The 22,189-nt window shown below is 49.5% G+C and overlaps 1 protein-coding gene across 9 annotated transcripts in view; it reads left to right on the top strand.

Annotated features, from left to right (window-relative positions):
• Positions 1-543: 543 nt before the first annotated feature.
• The window catches only part of CAST (calpastatin), a gene marked incomplete at its 5' end in the record, with an annotated part of 59,613 nt that continues 37,967 nt past the window's right edge, over positions 544-22,189 (top strand). For 5 of the 9 annotated variants that reach the window (XM_082074447.1, XM_082074445.1, XM_082074442.1 and 2 more), the window contains 3 exons: positions 544-678; positions 5,629-5,694; positions 13,190-13,261. In XM_082074447.1, the coding sequence (XP_081930573.1) occupies positions 637-678; positions 5,629-5,694; positions 13,190-13,261 (180 nt within the window). Of the gene's footprint in view, positions 679-804; positions 835-2,897; positions 2,934-5,628; positions 5,695-13,189; positions 13,262-22,189 lie in introns of those variants that run through there. The other 4 variants (XM_082074440.1, XM_082074441.1, XM_082074444.1 and 1 more) reach the window with 2 other exon arrangements.

Genomic DNA, 22,189 nt, shown 5'->3' with positions numbered 1-22,189 from the left:
AGAGCTGGACAAGAGGAGACTGAGGGGGGACTCATTCCTGGGGATCAATATGGAAAGGGGGAGTGTCAGGAGGATGGAGCCAGGCTCTTCTGGTGACAACCAGGGACAGGACAAGGGGCAATGGGTGCAAACTGGAACACAGGAGGTTCCACTGAAAGAGGAGAAGAAACTTGTTGGGGTGAGGGTGTCAGAGCCTGGCCCAGGCTGCCCAGGGGGTTGTGGAGTCTCCTTCTGTGCAGACATTCCAACCCCCTGGACACCTTCCTGTGTAACCTCATCTGGGTGTTCCTGCTCCATGGGGGGATTGCACTGGATGAGCTTTACAGGGCCCTTCAGCCCCTCACATTCTGGGACTCTGTGATTTTCCACGGGGAAGGGCTGAGGGGCTTTCAGAGGAAAAGGAAACTGCGCTTTTACCCCCCCCCCCCCCCGCCCCAAATCGCACTTTTTCAAGTGTCGGGCGAGCGCTGTCCTGTCGCTGCCGCGGGCCCCGGAGCCGCCGCCTCCCGCCCGGCCCCGCCCGGCCGGCCCAGCCCGAGCCGCGGCCCGGCCCGGCAGGAAGGGGAGGGCCCGGCCGTGCCGCCGGGACCGCCGTGAGCTGCCGCCGCTGCCCCCGCTGCCCCGCGCCCCGCCGCCATGTCTGAGCCCGGGCCGGGGCGGCAGCCGCCCCCCGCCGCGGTAAGCCGGGCGGGTGCGCGGGCGGGTGGCGGGGCCGGGGCCGCCCCGCTGGGGGAGGCGGCGGCGGGGCCGCCCCGGGGCGGAGGCGCGGGCGGGCGCGGCCGAGCCGTGCGAGCAGCGGCAGCCATGGCCTTCGCGCGGTGGTGGTGCGCCACGGTAAAGCGGGGCGGGCGGGCGGGGGTCGCGGGCCGCTCCCCTCGGCACGGCGCTCGGGAGGGATGCGGAAAGGAGCTTGTGGTGACGGGGGCGAGTCAGCGCTTTTTTAAACGCCCGTATTTCAGGTCAGATGAGAGCTCGTCGCTCTCCTGTCGCAGTCCCTCCGCGGTCTTGACAAGCAGCACAAAGCCGGGATTTTTTCCTCCCGTCGGCTGTTTGCATAATCCCCTGAATAACGCAAACTCGCTGATGAAACTGACGCCCCGTCAGGACGCGTCGGTTTGCGACACAGGGCAGGGGACAGTCCGGACGGTTTCTGCCTCGGAAGCAGCTCCTCGGCGCTCTCCCGGACACGCGTGCCCCGCCGCGGGTGGGCGGGGGGTGGCCGGGGGTCCCCGAGCAAACCGCAGCGCTCCGGGGGGTCCCCGCGGCTCGGCCGGCTCGGAACCCGCCACGGCTTCAAAACTCCTCCTTATAACCCACTAGTCACTCGAGGAACCAGGTTCTATCTCTATGGAGCAGCGAAAAAAAAAGTCTGCATTCTGTCAAAGTTTTACAGAAAGTATGTGTCGCGTAAGGCGGCTGTCAAGAGAACACCGCTTTAAAGTACTTCATAAGTATGTAATCAGGTAGATGAAATCTGTTGAGTTTATGACTCTGCTTTTAAATTGCTCTGAGTAGCTTGGATCAGTGTTTAGTAATGTTTTCAAGTCTTGTTCGTTGCGTCAGGTCAAGTCAGTGATACCGTGTGGCAGCGGTGACACGAAGTCACAAGGAGGGCAGTTTGGGGTGGCTGTGTTAGGTGCTGACGGGTCCCGGGTCGCTGAATCCCGGGTAAGAAAAGGTGCTACGGCAAGGCCTTGGTCGTCACCCGTGACGGGGAAGGAAGCGGCTCCCGCAGACGCTGTTGTAAACCCGTCGTCACGGTGTTGGAGCCGCCGCGTGTCCCGTGCTCGTGCATCACACCGGCAGCGTCTGCCCGAGACACGTTGTGGTGTAAAGGGTGAATAAGTGAACCAGAAAAGGTGTGAGACAGAAACAGGTGCAAAAGAAATTCAGTGATTGCCCTACCAAGGTTTTTGCTGGTTGGTGTATTTAAAGCAGAAGGGCTTGGCTGCTGAAGAATCTAGTTTTCACCTTTCCATTCTTTACATTGTTTGATTGCGGTTCCCCTGACGCCTCTTACCATCTGGGAGTTTTCTGTGCAGCATCAAAGATCTGCTTCTTCACAATTTTAACTGAAAACAAAGGTGAAAGCCCTATCTGTATAAAATTACATGTGTCCTTTAATATCTGTAATGCGCAACTGGTTGGCTTCAGCTGAGAATCCTGCGAGGAGATCCCTTCTCACCCCGTTCCCGAGCGTGCCGTCACCGCGGGACGCCGCGCCGTGTTTGGAACACGGGCTCCACGCTCCGATGGGGCTCCCGAGGCCTAGAAATGATTTGTTGAAGCAAGACCTTTGGCTGAGCTCTGATTTTTGCAAGCACAGGCTGAGAATGCAGCCATGTGTTTGGTTATTGGTATTTTGCCCTGTGCTGTTCGCCTAGGCCAGTTACTTTCTGTTTCACGGATGCCCTTTGAATCAGAAGTTAAAGGTGTGTCTGTAAGGCAAGAGTGTCGTGACATTTTTGTGTGCTGTAGAACAGGCTGAAGATCTCAGGATAAACTTTTTTGTTCATCACACTTCTTTGTGCATTTTGTGAGGACATGACTATGGGTCGGTTTCCTTGTTTTGGTTTTAGTGGAGTTGGAAAATATTTTGAGCCAGCTTAACAACTATAAGGAATTGTTGTTAGTTCATTAGTTAAACTAAAAGTGTAACTCAACTGTGCACCCACTGTTTGTGTGACAGAGCTGGAGGTGCTCCTGTCCCCTTGGTTATGGGTATGTTATTAGTGAATGAACTATCTATTTATTTATTTTAACTAGGAGGTTCAAAGCGTGGAAATGCAGAGCAGAGAAGAGCTGTTGATGGGTATTTTTGAAACAGGATCCCTTCTCATATCCCCGAAGCATCAGCTGTTCAGGGGATCTCAGAAGTGGTGCTGGGAAGTTGTGCTTTCCAAGGTTAACTCCTCAGCATGCTGGACTTCCAGGTGAGGTAAAACTTCCACAGGCTGTTTTGTTATCTGAGGCCAGGAAGTATCAGCACTTAATGTGTACACAGTGTGTGACTCCATCTTAGGGGACAAAACATCAGTGTGGTTGGGCCATACATGCTTTGGTCCCATAGGTAAAATAAACAGCATTTGGCCTTTAATTCAAAGTCTCATAGGTGCTGTTTGACATGGCCTTGTGCGGGGAAGACGGCATGCATTTAATCTCTTTCCAGCTTGAGTTTAGGGGCGGCAAAGTTACGTTCCTTGTCATAGAACCACAGATAGTTTGTGTTGCAGGGCCCTCCCCAGCTCCCCAGCCCCCCTGCCATGACAGGGACACCTTCACCAGCTCAGGGTGCTCAGAGCCCGTCCAGCCTGGCCTGGGATGTCTCAGGGATGGTTCATCCACCACCTCTCTGGGTACCTGGCACAGGCTCTCACCACCCTCAGGGCAACAATTCCTTCCTCATGTCCGGCCTGAATCTCCCTCCTTTAGTTTAAACCATCACCCTTGTCCTGTCACAACAGGCCCTGCTCTAAAGTCTGTCCCGTCTTTCTCATGGGCCCCTTTTAAGCACTGAAAGGTGCACTAAGGTGTCCCGGAGCTTCTCTTCTCCAGTGAACAGCCCAGCTCTCTCCCCTGTCCCCAGCAGAGCTGTTCCAGCCTCGGGTCATTGCTGGGGCTGCTCTGGCCCCTCTCCAGCAGCTCCATGTGTGTCTGTGCTGAGGACCCAGAGCTGGCCCAGCACTGCAGGGGGGTCTCACAGAGCGGAGCAGAGGGGCAGGATCCCCCAAACCTGCCGCCCGCGGGGCTGGGGATGCAGCCCAGGGCACCGTTGGCTTCTGGGCTGCGAGCGCACATGGCGGCTCATGGCCGATCTCTCAGCCCGGTGCCCCCAAGTCCTTCTCCTGGGGCTGCTCTCCATCCTGCACCCAGCGGGACCGATACCGGGGGCTGTCCCACCAGGGCAGGACCTGGCGCTTGGCCTTGTTGAACCTGAGGGGGTTTACGTGGATCCACTTCTCGAGCTCATCCAGATCCCTGCCCATTCCTTCTGCTCTCTGGGCAGCGGGGCCACCCTGGGTTGTTATTTGGTGTGGAGGGGGCGCAGGGAACGCTGCCCCCCCGTCCCGTCCTGCCCTGCGCGGGCAGCGCGAACCCCGGCCTGGGGATGGGAAACAGGAGCGTGTGCTGGGGCAGACACAGGAGCCCTGACACCCAGGGACCAAGCGAGGAGGCAAATGAATAGAAGCAATAAAATACTGCATATAACGCACAGGAAGATGTGCTGGATTCAGGACACGCGTGGCTCTCTGAGTGTTGTGATGCCGAGTGCTCAGGCACAGAGCCTGGTCTGCACAGCCCAGTTTTGCTGGGCAGGAGCTGCAGCTCCTGAGCCTTAGGGCAGCGCCAGCTCTTTTATCACAAGAGCACGCTCACTGACGTGGCTTTTACTGGTATGCATGTGGTCTATTTTTATTGTATTAGAGCCGTAAAAAGCACAGATAACACGGTTAATTGTGTCTGTACTGAAAGTGCTATAATGGGGCAGTGAATCGATTCATCTGTTACCTGAAAAGACAACCTACAGGCCTTGTTTTTCCTCTGAAGAGGCACAATTGGAATATGAGAATAGCATTTCCAGTTTTAAAACTTGTCAAGCATCTTAGCCATGCCCAAAAACATTTTAAAAATTCTATTATTAGAGGTTTTCTAAAACAATTTTTGAAGTTTTGTCGTGTACCACCGTAATGGAAACGGATTAGAAACATGCTGGTTTTTTACTTTTAGTTTTATTTGTTCATTCAGCTGTAGTATTTTTGCAGCCTGTCTGCTGATGTGCATGAACACATTCCGGTTGAAAACAGTACGGTGACACATGGATCATTACTTTCTCCCTATAGCCATGTAAACAAAGATCTGTAGGAACTCCTTATTTTAATGGGTTAGCAAAGTTTACCTCCTGCTGCTCAACCCTAAAAACAGAAGGGAATAAATTAGTCTCAAATCATCTCTTGTTTTTACTTAACAAAACAAAGCAGACGTGAATTCCCATTCCCAGATGGCTCAGCTGCTGTGGGAAGTTACTCTTGCCATTAGAAAATGGCTATATTGTATTGCCTTTTATATTGGCAGAAGAATTTCTTGTTTCTTGCCTTTTTTAGACTCTAAAGGTTAAACAATATGGTTTTGAAGAAGACTTTTTGGCAGACTGCATTCACCACTTTTCAGAGATGCAGAGAGTAAAACGTGCTGAATTCCAGTGTGCACGCTGTAAAAACGTGACTTTCTATACATTGCCACACGTGGGAAACGAACGGGGTTGCACATCAGGATGGATGGAAGCGAGTTCAAAGCGTTGGAGGGGAGGAAAGGTGGGGGAGGTTTGGGGACCCTGGAAGAACTGTATTTCCTAGCGTGCAGCTTTAATGAACTGTTACAGCGTTAATTTTTTATGTATGTCAGCAGCAGAATTCTAGAAGTTGTGGTGGTGGCTTTAAGTGTTTTCACCTGAAGTTATCCAGTTATAGATCCTGTCTGTTAGTGAAAAGGAAAACTTATAATGTTCCCTTCTGTCGTACTGTGGTAGGTGAAAGGAATCATACATGCGCTAAGATACTTGGGACTTTCTCTACATAAACCGTTTATTTTGGTATCTTAATAAACACGTACCTTTTTCTCCGCTTACAGCACGGTGATAAGAAGGCAAGTGGAGCTTCTTCCAAACCAGAAGACAAAAAAGCAGACTCAGCAGAGGTAAGTTCAACTGTTTGAACATGCTAAGAGGTAAAGCTGGTAATGAATTTCCTCGTATACAGATTTTTGTCTTATGATAGCAAAGTGGTAGTTTTCAGGCAATTAACTGGTGACTGTTGTCACTCGTTATTCACTCCAGCAATGTGTAGTTTTGTCTCGGGCTGCTGCACAGCCTACTGAGAATATGTATTTGCTCTGCTCGTCCTTTCACAAGCACTTCACGCCAGTATCGGTGGAAATGATCTCAGTGGACGTGTCTGTGGGACAGGTGTGGTGGTCCCAGTTTTTCGATTGTACAGATGAGGATGTGTGTGATTGTACAGATGGCTCCTTCCACCTTGTCTGCATCCTGGCTTTTCTTCCAAAAACACAGATCCGTGTTCATACATAGCTGTCATGTGTCTGGGCCCTCTCCTGACACATTTGCACATACGTGGCCAGTGCTGTATTTTAGAAACAACGCTTGTTTTTCGAGATGCTGCCTCCCCAGACACTGGTGTTCACGGCGTGTGCTGGGACGCGGGTGCCAGCGCTGGTGGCCCGGGGGGGCCAGCAGCACATTCGCTGGGAAAAATTCACAGAATCTAGTTGTCCACTTGATGGTTTCAAATAATTGACATACAGGAGGGCAGAAATAGGTGTGACTGATACTTTGTTCATAGCAGAAGCTATTTGGAAAGTAACTTTGTGCATTTAACTGCACTGCAAATCAAGGGCATCGAACACTTTTGTTACTGTCTTCTGAAGTAGGTGATTAAAGTAATTACCTTTCTTTCCCGTCCAAATACCAAGGAAGGCTTGTCTAGCCTGGAAACATGTTCCTCCTTTCCTCTCTAGACAGTTCAGGTTTTTTCTTAAATAGCATTGTTCTTTCATACACTCTTAGTTTACTGCCAAGTTCTTTCACTGCCTGTTGTTGCTCTTTATATAGAAGTGCTGAGTAGTTTGTGGGAAGGGAGGGGGTTGAAGCCTGTAGTTTGAGCTGTGCAGTTACTGTTCTGACCTCTCACGGGGAGTATCTGTTTATAGCTAGAAAAAGAAGGCTGTTACTAAGTTCATTGTCCTGGTGCTTTTGCTTTGTGACTCCTTATGATACCGCCTGTGTTCCTCTTGTGAATTTCTGTGTATATTTGACTTGTTCCGGTGGCTTTAAAATACTTGGAAGTGAAAGTACATGAAAACACTTTTCTGTAGGTCCATTGAATGGCATTAGCTCCACCACGGTTCACATCTACCTCCAAAACGCTCTGAGTTTTTAAAGCAGTTGAGGTAGCAGCTCTGAATCTCTGTACAGCTTTTCGAAGAGTCTGCAATGGTATGTTCAGGTTTAAAAGCTGGAGGTTATTCCTGTAGCCTTCAGTTTTTGAAGCAGAAATTGATGATCTGTAGGTAGCTGTGGATGACCTTGTATAGAATTTGAGTTTGTTCACCTCCCTGCTAGAAGAGGTTTGGTAATGCATTGTATAAATGACAAGGAAATGCAAAATCTTTGACAAGTTCACATTCACATTGAAGGGAAAATTGTAAAAGCCCATGTGCTTATTGTTTAACTAAAAGAACAATAAATGACCCTGTCTCTTTGGGTATATAGTTCACAAGGAGTGGGAGAAGAAGGGCAGAGGAAGAAAAGTAAAGGTAGGAAAGGTCTGACACAGGTCTGAGTAGGAGGTGCCAGTTGCCCACAACATCAAGGAGCACTCAAAGTGAGTACTGTGGAAGCGCAGAATAGGGCTCTTCAGCCTTTGCTTCTTGGAGACTTAAAAATAGATTGAAAAAGAGCACAGCAGGTTTACTGCAAATAGAAACCTGCTTGCTGAGACTTGCACAGAGGTGCTGGGAAGATTAAATGGCTCTATGACATTTTTCTCTTTCTATCATCATAATACAGGAGAATAAAATAATGCGTTAAAAGAGTTAGGAGTTACCAGTGTGAAGATGATCTGTTTCATAATACTGTCGTTTTGGAATTACATACAATCACAGCATGGAGTATGTGCGCTTTCTGTGTGATATACCAACAGATGTTAGTTCATAAGATGGTTTCTTCAGAACATATTTAGTTTGTGAAGTTTCCAGTGACTTTTTGCTTGACTATCACACAGTACTTTCATCCTTAGATCTTAAAGCGCTGCATAAGGGAGGCTAGACATCTTATCCAAGTGGCACAGTTAGAATGTGGGGAAGGGGAGGTGCTGAAGCACAGAGCGGGATTTGCCTTCTTAAGGTCATCCAGCTGCTCGGTAGCAGAGAGAAGAAACCGGCTGACCAGGTTCCAGGCTGGTGCAGCAACATTCATGTGATAACCGGCATCCTCGGAGCCCGGAGCGGAGGAACGAGCTCCCGGAGCAGCCTTCCCCGCTGACCCCGGAGCAGCTTCGCGCCCTGCACCGCGTCCAGAGCTGCACTGTGTGTCTGCTCCTCGCTTCAAAACAGCTTCTAAACCCACGGTGGTGTTCTGTGCCGGTGTGGGACCTCCTGCCCGTGGGGAGGAACAGCCCCCCAACCAGCACAGGTTGGGTGACCTGCTGGAGGCAGCTCTGCAGAGAAGGACCTGGGAGCTCTGGGGACAACAGGGTGAGCGTGAGTCACCAACGTGCCCTGTGGCCAAGAGGCCAACGGGAGCTGGGGTGTGTGAGGAAGAGTGTGGGCAGCAGGTCAGGGAGGTTGTTCCTCCCCTCTGCTCTGCCTGGGGAGGCCCCATCTGCAGAACTGGGGCCAATGCTGGGCTCCCCAGGTCAAGAGGGACAAGGAACCACTGCAGAGAGTCCAGGGAGGGACACGGAGATGCTGAGGGGTCTGGAGCATCTTTGTGTGAGGAGACACTGAGAGAGCTGGGGCTGCGGAGTGGAGAAGAGGAGCTGAGAGGGATGTGATCAATGATCAGTGTGTCAGGGTGGGTGTCAGGATGGAGCAGACTCTGCTCAGTGGTGCCCAAGGCCAGGGTGAGGGGCAGCGGGCACAGACTGAAACACAGGAGGCTCCATGTGAACATGAGCAGAACCTTGTTTGCTGGAGGTGCCAGAGCCTGGCCCAGGCTGCCCAGAGCGGGTGTGGAGTCTCCTTCTGTGAGCCATTGCAGCCCCTGGGATCCTGTGTGATCTGCTGTGACCCTGCGGGAGCAGGGGGGGCTGGGGACACACAGGGGTCACTAACAGCCTGGGGCGCTGGGCTCTGTGTCTGGCACTGGGGTCGCACAGGCAGAGCCGCCTGCAGGGACGGGCAGCAGGTGAGTTCGGGCGCTGCCGCTGTGCAGAGCAGAGGATGCTCACAGCCCTTTCCGCCTCTTCTCTTCCCACCGGTTCCCACTCACCTCTTCTGCTCCATGGCCAGAAACATAAGGCTTACCACAGCACTTCCTTCTAGAATGCTAAATTTAGTCTGTTCAGTTTCTGAAAACAAAAGCTAACGTGGCCTTAAGACTATGTGCCCATTTTACTTTAACCCTGCTCCCTCTTAGTAACCTATAGTAATTATTTGGAAGCCCTTTTTTTGCACTAATATGCAGTGCCACTGTATCCAGCGCAGGAGGGAGGTTGGGAAAGGGTTTTGGAAGGGACAGGACTCTGAGCCATGTTGCTTTTGGAAAGGTGGATCCTCTTCACTTCTTTATGTTATCAAAGGAAATATAATGTTTGCCTTATTTCAGTAGTGCTGCTCGAGCTTCAAGTTGACAGACAGGGGGATCTGTTTGCCTCAGGAATGGTCAACTTTAGGGTGAGATACACGTAATCTGTCAATCTAATGATGAGCAACAGAATGTGTATCTGTACGTGGTGTCTTGTGGAAATAGGCAAAAGATTTGCTGGAGGGACATAGCATTAAAGATGTGTTAGAGTATGTAATTACAAGAAGATATAGGCAGTTCTTTATCAGTATAGTGAAAGTGTGTGTGTTACTGTTCAAGGACAAGTGTTCGTGTCACATGGATATACCTTAACTCTTTATGTCTCGGTGTTCAGAACCTTAGATTTTTTGAATTCAGTTCCAAGGAGAATCAGACAGTTCTTGAGAATCTAAATGAGCTTTAATGAAATGTTTTCATCCCTTGTTGATGTGGTGGATGTTAACAGAAAGGGAATTATGATTGTTGGCATTGTGTTTGCTCGTGCACTGGAAGCTGTTGCGTATGTTTGCAGCTGGGACGCACCTGCCACCCAGCGAGAGTGAGCGATGTGCTGCTGGTCTCCGTATCTGCCCCCCCGTTTTCTCACCGTGTTTTGAGTTCACGCTCGTGAGTCAGTGTGTGTGCAGAACGACATTGCAAAGTGTGTGAAATAGGAGATTTCCTTTCTTCTGAAGAGTTAGCGCATGGGAGACAGCTGGTGTGGTTTTCCGTACCCCTCACATTGGCATCATCTCCAGCTCCGGTGTGCCATTGCACCGGTGTCACAGCACCTCAGGCGCCCCGTGCCTGGGACTTTGGTGCTCGAGAAGCTTTCGGATGATGGAAGGTACATACTTCTAAGGGCAGATGGGACAAAAAGAGAAACCCAGGACAGTTTATAAAATACACTGAAATTAAGAAGTCCCCTGGCCACAAATTGTCTGAATATTTGAGGGTGTTTGGAAGGAGTATCAACGTGTACCCGAGCTCTTTCATGTCACTGTATTTGTTTCACACCCGCACTCCCGTGCAGAGCCCCTGGGCTTCGGCGCGTATCCTTAGCGCGTTGCCGCGTGTGCAGGCGGGGTGTCGGTGCAGATGTTAGTTCTGCTCCGGAACCCCGGCCCTGCTTCGGGGGCTCGTGTTACCGACCGCGCGCCATCGCACAGGCCTCTCCTCGCTCCGGTCCTGCGCGGGTCTGCTCCGGAACCCCGGCCCTGCTTCGGGGGCCCGTGTTATCGACCGCGCGCCATCGCACGGGCCTCTCCTCGCTCCGGTCCGGTGCGGGTCTGCTCCGGAACCCCGGCCCTGCTTCGGGGGCTCGTGTTACCGACCGCACAGGCCTCTCCTCGCCTCGCCGTGGTGGGGAAACACCAAGGAGCTAAAGATCCCGCCCTGCATTGCGGGTGTCCGACTGTAAAGATCTGGTATTAAAAGCAAGGCGGGGCCCAGGGATTTGAGGAATTTGAAGGAATTGTAGGAATTTGAAGCCCCAGATTAGAGTGGGGCCACATTTTACCAGATATGGTGTGAAACAAGACCCTCCCTGACTCGTCCTGCCGTTTACAGCAGCACAGACAAAATATGTGCTGCTCGCTCAGCTCGTTGTTTTTGCTTAGCAGGAAATACATTCTTTACTTGGAAAGGATGAGCGCGATAACTGGTGCTGAAGCATCACTGTCGTTTCAGACGTGATTCTTTGCCCTGACATCAGGATTTCTGTGGTAACTTTTAATCCCGATGCCTGTCATGCAGGATTACTTATCCAGAAAAAGGCGTTACTCAGAGTTCAGAGGCGTAATGCTGACTGGTGACGGTTTGTGGTGTCCAGTGCTGGTCTGGGTTGTGGAGGCGCGTAAGGAGCTGATTAGAGCCTTTGTGAGGTTTCTTTCTACTTTGGTGCTGAATTACTTGCTTCAGGCTCCTCGGTGGGGAGCAGAGCGGTCCTGAGCTGGTGCTGTGCCCATCTTCCATTTCTGGTTCGGCTCTTCTTTGGCTAAGACGCAAAAACATAGTTTAAAAAGCGCCATTATTTCAGTTAAGTTTTGGTGCCCGTTGGAAGCTGTTCTGATGTGAGGCTCTTCTCACCCTAGAACAAACAGCGTGGGTGCTGCTCAAGCAGTTCTAGAATGAAGATGGAAAGGTGAAGGCTGAAATGCTGCTGACGGTTGTCAGAAGCCTTTCCAGAACAGAGATTGCACTTTCTTCCCTCTTTCAAAACAACTGTACAATATGCATATTACAATGAACACTTGCATGTTGTAGTCCAAAATTAGCAGTTAATCCATGTTTCTAGACACCAGTCTTAACGCATGTCTTCACTTGGAAAATCTACATATCAAAGGGATATGTATTTTAGCTCTCCTTTATTAGATGTGAGAGAATTAATATTCCACTCTGAAACACTGTTTTGCCTTTTTTTTTTGAAGCCACTGCTAATAATGAAGAACAGATTATGAATACCCGTATGCCACAGCTTCTAATCCTTCACAGACAACTCTGCACAGGCTCCTGGCTCTAATTTATTTCATAAAGAAGCTGTGCTTTGATAATTCGTTGGCTCTGTTATTATCAGGTTGGGAGTGAGACGGGTACAGCGGATTGTGTCTGCGACTGTCACGGGAAACACCCGTTCCCTCCCGGGCGGGAGGGACGGAGCAGCGCGGGTGGGTTGTTGGACGGGTTGTTGATAGGGTGTCGGGGCTGGTTTGCCTGCGGGGATGCTGAGGAGCACATCACATCGTTATTTCAATAAGCGTAAAAGAAGGATGAACCCAGGAGTGTGATGCGGCCAATTTTTCAACTTTTACAAATGTATCAGGGGGTAGATACTGAAGAAGTTACTGTTGAAAGATGACCCTGGGAACTAAAATGTGTTACTCAGCCTATCACAGTCAGCGTTGAGTGAAGAATACTGATTTGAGGTGGCGGCTTCACTTTCCGTGCAGCTTATCTCCAGGTAGTCTTTCTCTACAGAAGAATTTATTTGCTCCTTTTTTTCTCTCTCTCCCACCTGTACCTTTATTGCTGTGAAGCAGTGTTGACATTCATGGTTTTTTCTTTATAGTATTTGATTGATAAGCACAAATTCATGCTCAGAACACAGATGTATTTCATTCTGTTAGTTTTTTTCCTAGTTCAGACTAGGGAAAAAGAGAAAAGGTTAGCGTTGTACCTGGAATCTTTGAATATGTTGGTAGGTGCTCCTTCTGCAAAACTACTGTATTTGTGGGTCTTCTGAGCACCCCAGTCACGTTAGACATAGCCTTAGGTACCACAGACAGCCTTCATTAGGCCTGATTTCTGCAATCACCAAGTTTTTTCAGTGGTATTTAGTAGTACTTGCTAATAGTGGCATTGCATTGGTGGAAACTGGAGGTCCAGAGGGGATATCACGGGTTTGTTTCAGTTGCAAGAATAGTTACTAATAGAAAAACCATCGTTTTGCCCTTATCTTCCTATCTTTCCTTCCCTGCTTGAAGTGCAGTGTTACCTTCCGTGCTGTCGTTCAGGTTATGTCTGTACAGCAATAGCTTACCTGTCCTGTTTCCGTTGGTGTGTTTCATCAAAGTGTATATGGTGACTGTTGCTTTAACTGTTAATTAAAGCAGAGTTGCTCTGCCACAGGAAACAGCATAGATTTGTATGTCATCAGTGAAACAATAGGAGAAAACAACCTATTCTGGTCGTGGCAAAACAGTCTGAAATGGGTCTGCGTGAATTAAAGTTAGATAGGATAATTTGTTTTAGATGACTTGCCTTGCATAAAATGTTCTAATGGCCTTTTTTTTAGCATACCTTTTTAAAAATAAAGTTTTGCTTTACAGTTTTACTTGGCTTTTCTTGATGAACATATCTGATGTTTTATTATGTCGCTCTTGTGTGTTGTAGAAAAACCCAGCAAGTGCTAACGTCAGCCAGCCCCCCAAAACACAGGCGAGTGGAGCACCTGCTGCTGCTAAGGTAATGCATACTTTAGTAAACCGTCTCTTTAGAAAGTAAGGTGATTACGATATGATATGATATGGTTGAAATACGATGTGACTTCGTGCTCTGCAGTGGGGTAGAAACACTTTATTTGCCAGCATTCAGCAAGACCGAGATGCTCTTTGTGTCTTGCTAGAGGTTGCAGTGGATTGAGAGGGGAATGCAGGTCAGCAGAACACCAGCGTTCGCTTCTCGAGGAAACAGACACGGCAACGTTCTCCCATCACAGGTTCTTTGTTAGTGTCCTGGTTATTTTAAAAAATCATGGTGCAGTTGTTATCAGCAGCAAACTTCATTTGTCTTGTGGGGCTACGGTTCTTTTTCACCCTTAGATTTTGTTTGTATGTTTGGATTCTATTTACCCAGCAGGACCTGATGAGATCGAAGGACCTGTAGCTGTTTTGCCCCTGGAGCAGTTCAGTCATTTGGGAATTTGGTGTGAGAGGCATTGTACAGTTGACTGGTGTATTGGAATGCGGTTGGTGCACCCTGAGGAGAAGCAGGGATCACATTGAGCGTGCTCAGGTGTTGCAGGGTATTGAAACAGCGTGTTGAAAATGCAGTTTCTGAGCTGGTGGCTGCAGTTGGTAATCACTGGTGTGTATTTCTCTCAGATGAGTGCAATGCATCTCACTCAAAAGAGAGAAGCAGCAGTATCTTATACAGAGATGAAGTCTAACAGTGGTTTGACAAGATTCAACAAGTTTGATGGCAAGGTTCACTTTATTCATTACTGTGTGGAAGAAACACACAAAGGAAAATTGAGTTAGAATCCAGTTAGGATGATTCACATAGGCTACACAAAGAGTAGGGAGGACCCTCCCATTGAGTCATGAGGTTCAGAGTGGACCCCCTTTGCTTTAGAAACCAACCTCCTTGCTTTCCAAACTCCTGATGTAGCCCAGGTGCGGCTGGATCCAATCTTAGACTTGGACTTGAGCAATGGTTTATGTCTAATGGAATTATTCCTACAAAGTTTATAATAACATCGAGTAGCTACCTGGATTAGTAGTGTTTCATAGTATTGATTCAGCATGCTGTTGATCCCTGACCAAGGATCTGTTGTGGGTAGAGGATCTCTGCACCTTGAGGGGTCTCACTGACCTGGAGAGGCGTCTCTGCTGCTGGTGCGTGGTCCGGCTGCCGTTTGGGATCAGCTCCAATGGGACACATCCTGGTGGTGACGTTTGTAGGACGAGGTGCTTGGCTGCTGGTCAGCGGTGCAGACGACACACGTTGTTCTGTGCTTTGGTTATCTGGCACTTTGGGGTTTCCAAACCGCCTTTCAAAATGCTTTTCAAGACATGTTCACTCCCTCATACACAAGCCAGGGACTCACAGGTGAGCCCCAAGAACACGGGGGCTGTTGTCAGCCTGAACCAGAGCACAACGAGTGTATCCACCACAATATTCCGTGTCTGGAGACACCCCATCGTTTGAAAGATCCTGTCAGCAGGAAGTGTTTCTGCTTTTCAACTGGATTTTCCAATCAATGCTTTTGTAAAATAATGCTCCTGAAGATACTTCTGTGCTACTTAAATGTTTTTCCTTCCTGCTCAGTGAAGGACGCGGGGGGGTAAGCCCTGTCGTCCCTTTCTTTCGGTGCCTTTGCCCGTCACTGAAGGCAGCCCCGTGTTTTTTGTTGCTCTCTGTTCCTCGCGGTTTCCAGGGCCGTTCTCCTCCGGTAAAGCAATAGTATTCCATACGTAGTATTCCATACGTGGTGACAGCTGTTCGCCATGGCACGGTCTCCAGTATTATCTTTCTGCTTATCAGCCGCCAACCACTTAGTCCCTTGGAAACTCGCATCTAATTTGACAACTAACACATTTTTAACTATTTTTTTCCTGTATGCGGTTTTATTCTATTATAAGCCTATCTTTCACATTAAGCATGCAAAGTACAATTTTCAGTGATGCTGTTAAGTGTGAGAACTGGAAGGTAGCCTAATAATGAAAATGTGACGTAATGTAATTGCCAGGAATTGCTTTATATTGTGTTATGACAGCTTAGGCTATGTACTTTATTCAGTATTTGATGCTTCTGCAGTTTCTCTGACATTCCAAAGTATTTGCTGGTAAAATTATGTACTATGAAACCACTTACCTCGTGCTGTCTCATATTGACTTTTAATCAATAGCTATTTTAAGTTTTTACTTCCCACTCGGCCATGATTACATTTCTTCAGTTAGACTAAACATTCTTTTAATTATATCCTTCAGTTTTAATAATCTCCTGCGATCCTACAGTTCTATTTAAAATAGAGCAAAACTTGTAGATTTACTGGTTTTGTCATTTGTGCCACCTTTTCTTTTAAGCCATTTGGCGATTTTCTTTTCTGCCCCTCTTTTTCTCGTAGTCTCTGAAAATAGCTATTAAAAAGAAAAATTTTACTGGATTTTTTTTACAGGAATTTTGCAGGAAAGGAAGTATTTCTTTAAAAGGCAAAGCAGCCTTTTCTCTTCTGCTGCAAAAGCAGATAAAGCCGTTTAACGCAATCTCAAACATTCTAGTGGTGTTGACGACTTTGGGACTGCTGCTTCTCCCTTCAGATTTTCCCCCGCTGTAGCTTTAATGTGTCTTGCATGCGGAATTTACTTGGGTTCCTTCTTGGTGGATAAGACCTGTCCATGGACACAGCCCCCCAGGCAGGTCTCTGAGCCCTTTGAAGAGGTGGGTGAGTGGGGGCAGTTCAGCTGCTCCAGGTAGACCTGCTCATTTTATTAACCTCTTCTTACCCAGTGATGAAATAGCTTTAAACCGAATAGCCAGAAGTTGGTTGGGTTTTTTCTGCCTCTATATTACGGCCTAAGTAATTTTTACTTCATTTAGTAAGCAGTAATAACTGATGTCTTGTGTTCTGCTTGGTTCACCTGTATTTCTGAGTCTAGGACGCAGGAGCTTGGTGTGATGGGCGTTTGTCTTTGCTTAATGCCTCACTAATGCGTGGGTAGTTTAATTTTCCTGCAGTTGTTTAGTCCTCCTGTAACACGGGCTGTTAAGAGCACTTCTCAGTCTGGCTTTGTTTTGTCACGCTGTGTATCTGAGCCGCCATTCTTTGCGTGGTGATGTTATCCCTGCGCCCTTTGTTGTTTCACTCAGCTCCCTGCAGCCAGCATTTACTCGCCCCTTCTGCTCAGCGTCTTCTCACAGGCGCTTTTTGGCAGCACACGTGTCCGTGCGGTGTGAGGAGTGAGTGCTGCCCCTCGTGCCTCCTCTCTTCTATATCAGTACAGCGTTTGTGTTATGGGCACCGAGGAACTTCACTTGGCAACCTTTATGTGCCCGGTTTCAGTAAAACTCGGATCAAAATGAATAGTTCAGATAAATTTAACGGGGACAAATGCTCCGCCTGTTTTCTATGGCCAGCCTGTCGTTCCTCCCTGACGTGAAGCCCTGAGCGGCTGTTGTTTGTACCGGGGTCTCTTCGGCAGCTGTGTCGGACACAGGCGGTGTACAGCTGGACTCCGGTGGGGTCCTGGCCATCGGGTGTACCGGCTGGCCACGAGCACCAGCAAAGGGCAGACTGAACCCACCTCCGTCCTCCTGCAGAAGGTGTTTCCTTCTACAGCCTTTCACGTTGTTTTTGCCAGTTCCACAGCCAACAGGAAGGCCAGTTTCCAGCTCCGAGTTCTATCGTAGCTGTTCATAGGAGGCACCGGTGTTTGAACACAGCTGGACACGGCTATCTTTCATGGATCTTTGCGTTCTTATATGGTAATTCTGTTGATATCAAAGGATGTTTTGCTGCTTTTTATGTAGCAGATTTTTGGCATTGCTTTTAATGAGTTCCTGGTGAGTAATTATTTTCTTTGTGTTGCTGGCTGTTGTAGCTTAGTGAAGGGAGGATGTCTGTATTACTTTAATGGACAATTCATCGAAGCCGTGCTGGAAGAATTCAACAACAACGGAAATTCAGTAAGAGTCATTTTTATTTCAGATTTGAGTGATCTTGAGTGATTTCAGATGAACCCTCTTGATCTTAATGATTTAAGAAATCGGTTACTTTCAGCTAGCATCCAAATTAACACTCTTTTAAAGGGGGATCCAATCTACTTATTAGTGCAAAAACCAGGAAAACAACAAGGCAAAAAGAGCAATCACTCATTGTCTTTGAGCGAAGGTCCTACTGTTTCTGCAGCAGACTGGAAAATCTGCCACAAGTTTATCTGGGTTATCACAAAAAGTGATTCAAACTGTCACTATATTTCCTGGGATTATTTTTTATGCTACATACTTTACTTAACCACCACCAATTATTTTATTTTGTGAGCTTTGCGCAGACACCTGACTGTGAAGGAGGGCGTTTTAAGGAGATGCCATCTGGAATCACTGTGCTGATTGGAAGTGTCCACGGAAATGCATAAATTGATCCCTGTTTCCAGTCATACTGTGCAGGCTGGAAAGGCCGTCTCTAAATTCTGAGCTTATTCAGAAGAAACATTTAAGGGTACAACCCGAGAAGCTCCTTTCCGTGCTCTCCTTGTGTCTCGGTGTGCAGGCGTTCTGCAGCAGGACGGTAGGAAATAACGGGTTCCCTCAGAGCTGCTGCCAGCGTGCGGCCCGTTCACCAAATAGCATCTATTTCACTCAAAAAATGGGACGTTTCCCCACCAGTCTTGCGCGGTATCTTCAGGCGTTTTCCCATTTCTGTTTCCCTTGTAGGGCTCGGTTTTGTTCTTGTCCCGTTGAGATAAGGGTGTCACTATGAAAGAATGGTTGAAGAGTGGGTTAGTGGGGGTGGGCGCTCTCCTTAAAAACAGAGATATGAAAGAAACAGTACAGGTGTTGAGAATTTGATTGTGGAGCGAAAAAAATTAAAAACACGTCGGTACTGGTATTTTAAGAAGCTGCAGCTTTTAAATTCTAAATTAACATACATTATTTGGGTTTATTATGCTTAAAAATAGTATTAATCAGTCAAGATCCAGTGGCCTTAACCGGTCTGGCTGTCTGTATTTCTTTTGGCCAGTAGCACTTCTGTGCTTTCCTTGTGCCGAACCCGCTGGTCCATGGCCACGTGCACCTCCAGAAACCTCAAAAACCTCAAAAAACCTCCAAAAACCCAAACCACACCGGGCAAAATGGGCCCAAACACCCGATGCGATGTTCCTGTGGGAGCAGGAGGTGCGCAGGTACCCTGTAAGTTTGCTGTTTATACCGGTTTTGCTTTCCCGCTGCCTCTGCTTTCGGGTAATTCGTGTTCCTGTTGCAGTTCTTTTAGATTTTGGTTTCTCTTGGGGAATGTCAAGGGCTGAAGCAGCACAAGCCGCCGGGTTCTGGGGCTTCTGGCGCACGCCGGCATTGCCGTTGGAGTGCTGCCGTTTGCACGGTGGTTTGTTTGGGTTTTGGTGTCGTGTGGAGGTGTTTTGGTTCAGTTTTGTCTGGTTGGTTTGTTTGTGACAGCTTCAAAAACTCACATAACTCTTCTGGAATACAAACGCAGAGGTTGGTTTGCCTGACACGTAGGGGATATTGCACAGTTTGGGTGCGGGGGTCCGTGAGAGCAGCTTAATGGCTGAAGCGTGCTTAGGTGTCCATAACAAGGGTTTGTTAATAGTTGATACCTAAAAGATGCTAAAGTGACAGATAAAACAAACATATGGGACAATGTGATACTTCTCAATACATTATATTACTGTTGTTTTGTAGCAGTAGAAATCAGACTGGCAGGTGTTGCTTCAGGTGTGTCACTGATTATAGTCACTGTAACCTGAAACTGCTGATCCATAATCATGAGTGTTTTCAGACTTATCCAATAACAAGCTGAGGAAACCAGGTCTGTCTTCACGTGGCAGGTGGCAGTATCAATGTCATCCTTCCTTCTCTTCTTTGGAGAGGGCGACAATAGCGTGTTAAATAATGCAGAGTTCAGCATTGCGGAGAGCGCTGCTGAGTTCTGGGGCTGTTTCCTTTTTTCAGTGACTGGTTTTCTCAATGATGTATTTTTTAATTGACATAAAACATGCCGGGTAATAATTTATTCTATGTACGACATTTTCTTTGTAGAACAATGTATTTGTTACCATCAACCTCTTGCATAAAATGGAGCGGTTTTGTTTTGTTTTGTTTCCTACGTGGGCGATGAGACACGTGGGGCGTGTCGAGCGTGCAGGAAGCGCTGTTGCTGATCTCGGGTGTCAGGATGAGTCCCAGCCCGTGTTTCTCGAGTTCCGCAGCTCTGCGGCTCAGACGGGCTCTCCGGTGTGAAACCTGCGGGAGCTGCGGGGCCCTGGAGGTGCTGGATGGGAACGGGGTGCGGGAGAAACCTCCGTCTCCTGCAAGCAGAGGAGCTGCTGTTATCCAGTGAGTCGGTTTTCAGTGTGTTCATCCTCATCGTCTCTGCTGTGTTTTCCCAGGGAGGAAGACCTGCCCTGGCAGGAGCTCGGGGCCTTGTCATGCTCCTCGCGAGCTCTGTGAGGCTCAGGCCCGGGCCTGGGCAGGCTCAGCTCAGTGCCTGCCGGCTGCCCGGCTCAGTGTGAGTGCTCGAGCCAGCGAGAAACCTCGGTTTTGTGTCTCAGGAAGGAAGCCTGTGGGGCAGGACGAGGCCTGGCGGGGGTGGGGACTGTGGTTTGTAATGGAACCATAACGTGCCTGTTCGAGCGTGCCGAGGGCCCTGCCGTACCCGTTCTGAGGGCTAAATGCCAATGCTGGGGCGAGAAATGCCCCGAGCTGGCTCTTCCTAACGGGCGATAGTAAAACCATGGTGGATGTGTTTCTAAAATGATGTAAGAAAAAGCCCCTCCCCTCCTCCCGAAAGGTTTTGCAGCTTTGTCCTCAGAATACATTTTAAAACCAAAACTCTAGTAACTTTCCTTGACTCGGTGGTTTTTGTTTATCCTCCAGTCATATTTTCCATCCGTTTTGGTAGCCGACGCTGTTGTGACAATGTGCATATCAGTTCATATGGCCTGGTTACTAACACTGTTTCTGCACCCGGGGGGTGACAGGTCCCCTTTGTGACTCAGAGCACCCCCTCCAGCTCTCGGGACCGCCGGCCGCCTCTTGGAGCGCTGCCTGGTTTGATTATTGCAGCAAACACAGCCGCGCTCACACCCCAGACACCCCCGGTCTGAAGGCGGGCTCTTGTTTTATGTGACGTGTCTGTCTTTTTAACAGTCCCTTTAGAGAGCGCGGGCTGCGTGTCACTCGTGTTCAGCTCCGCGTTTTCCTGCTGTTCTCTCACCGGCTCACAGGCCGGTGCTGAGCGCGCTCCGGAACGTTCTGGCGCTTCACACAACGCGCGGGAACGGGAGCGGGCAGGGGTGGCGATTCCAGCTGAGCACGGACCTGCTGCAGAGCGCAGAGCGGTGGCTCTGAGGACACAGGACACAGAGCCGCGCTCCGGCTCTGGAGCCGCGGGGACGGCGCTGGGGAGCGGCTCCTGGTGCTTGAACACGGCTGTGTGGGATCCCAGCCTGTGCCACCCCGCGGATTTGTTGTGGTGGAAGCAGGAGGTTCCAAAAGCAGGTAACCAAAGAGCACGTTCCAGGAAGAAATAAAAAAAGAGGAGTTAGAAACAAATGGTTGATGTCGGAACTGCTTTCTGTGAGTTTGCCTGATGCTCGAAGTGTGGCTTTTGTGAGTATTTCTGCGTGCGCGGCTGCGGGAACCGAGTTAGGTAACCCTTCTGTGATCAAATGGAAATACTGAGATCAGTCTTCCTCCAAATGACAAGAAAATGAGCATCTTTGACAATGAGAAGCAGGTTTGAGAGTAACGTGCTTTCACTTGCCTGGTGCCGCGAGTTGAAAAGCCTTTTCCATGAAGCGAAGCCTCCGTTTGGTGGTGAAGAGGTGAATCTGGACACAAAACCAGAGCCTTCGTGCAGTACCTCCGTTTAACAGGAGCGAGGAGCGCGGGGCTGCGGCAGCGCGGTGAATGGTGTCGCACACAGATCCTGCGGCAGCGCGGTGAATGGTGTCGCACACAGATCCTGCGGCAGCGCGGTGAATGGTGTCACACACAGATCCTGCGGCAGCGCGGTGAATGGTGTTCACACACAGATCCTGCGGCAGCGCGGTGGGTGGTGTTCACACACAGATCCTGCGGCAGCGCGGTGAATGGTGTTCACACACAGATCCTGCGGCAGCGCGGTGAATGGTGTCACACACAGATCCTGCGGCAGCGCGGTGAATGGTGTCGCACACAGATCCTGCGGCAGCGCGGTGAATGGTGTCACACACAGATCCTGCGGCAGCGCGGTGAATGGTGTTCACACACAGATCCTGCGGCAGCGCGGTGGGTGGTGTTCACACACAGATCCTGCGGCAGCGCGGTGAATGGTGTTCACACACAGATCCTGCGGCAGCGCGGTGAATGGTGTTCACACACAGATCCTGCAGCAGCGCGGTGAATGGTGTCACACACAGATCCTGCGGCAGCGCGGTGGGTGGTGTTCACACACAGATCCTGCGGCAGCGCGGTGAATGGTGTTCACACACAGATCCTGCGGTGAATGGTGTCACACACAGATCCTGCGGCAGCGCGGTGAATGGTGTCACACACAGATCCTGCGGCAGCGCGGTGAATGGTGTCACACACAGATCCTGCGGCAGCGCGGTGAATGGTGTTCACACACAGATCCTGCGGCAGCGCGGTGAATGGTGTCACACACAGATCCTGCGGCAGCGCGGTGAATGGTGTCACACACAGATCCTGCGGCAGCGCGGTGAATGGTGTTCACACACAGATCCTGCGGCAGCGCGGTGAATGGTGTCACACACAGATCCTGCGGCAGCGCGGTGAATGGTGTCACACACAGATCCTGTGGCAGCACGGTGAATGGTGTCACACACAGATCCTGCGGCAGCGCGGTGAATGGTGTCACACACAGATCCTGCGGCAGCGCGGTGAATGGTGTCACACACAGATCCTGCGGCAGCGCGGTGAATGGTGTTCACA

The sequence above is a fragment of the Streptopelia decaocto genome (assembly GCF_964273445.1).
Source record: "Streptopelia decaocto genome assembly, chromosome: Z".
In the NCBI taxonomy this organism is placed as follows: Eukaryota; Metazoa; Chordata; class Aves; order Columbiformes; family Columbidae; genus Streptopelia; species Streptopelia decaocto.
This window is presented reverse-complemented; position numbering and strand designations above follow the sequence as displayed.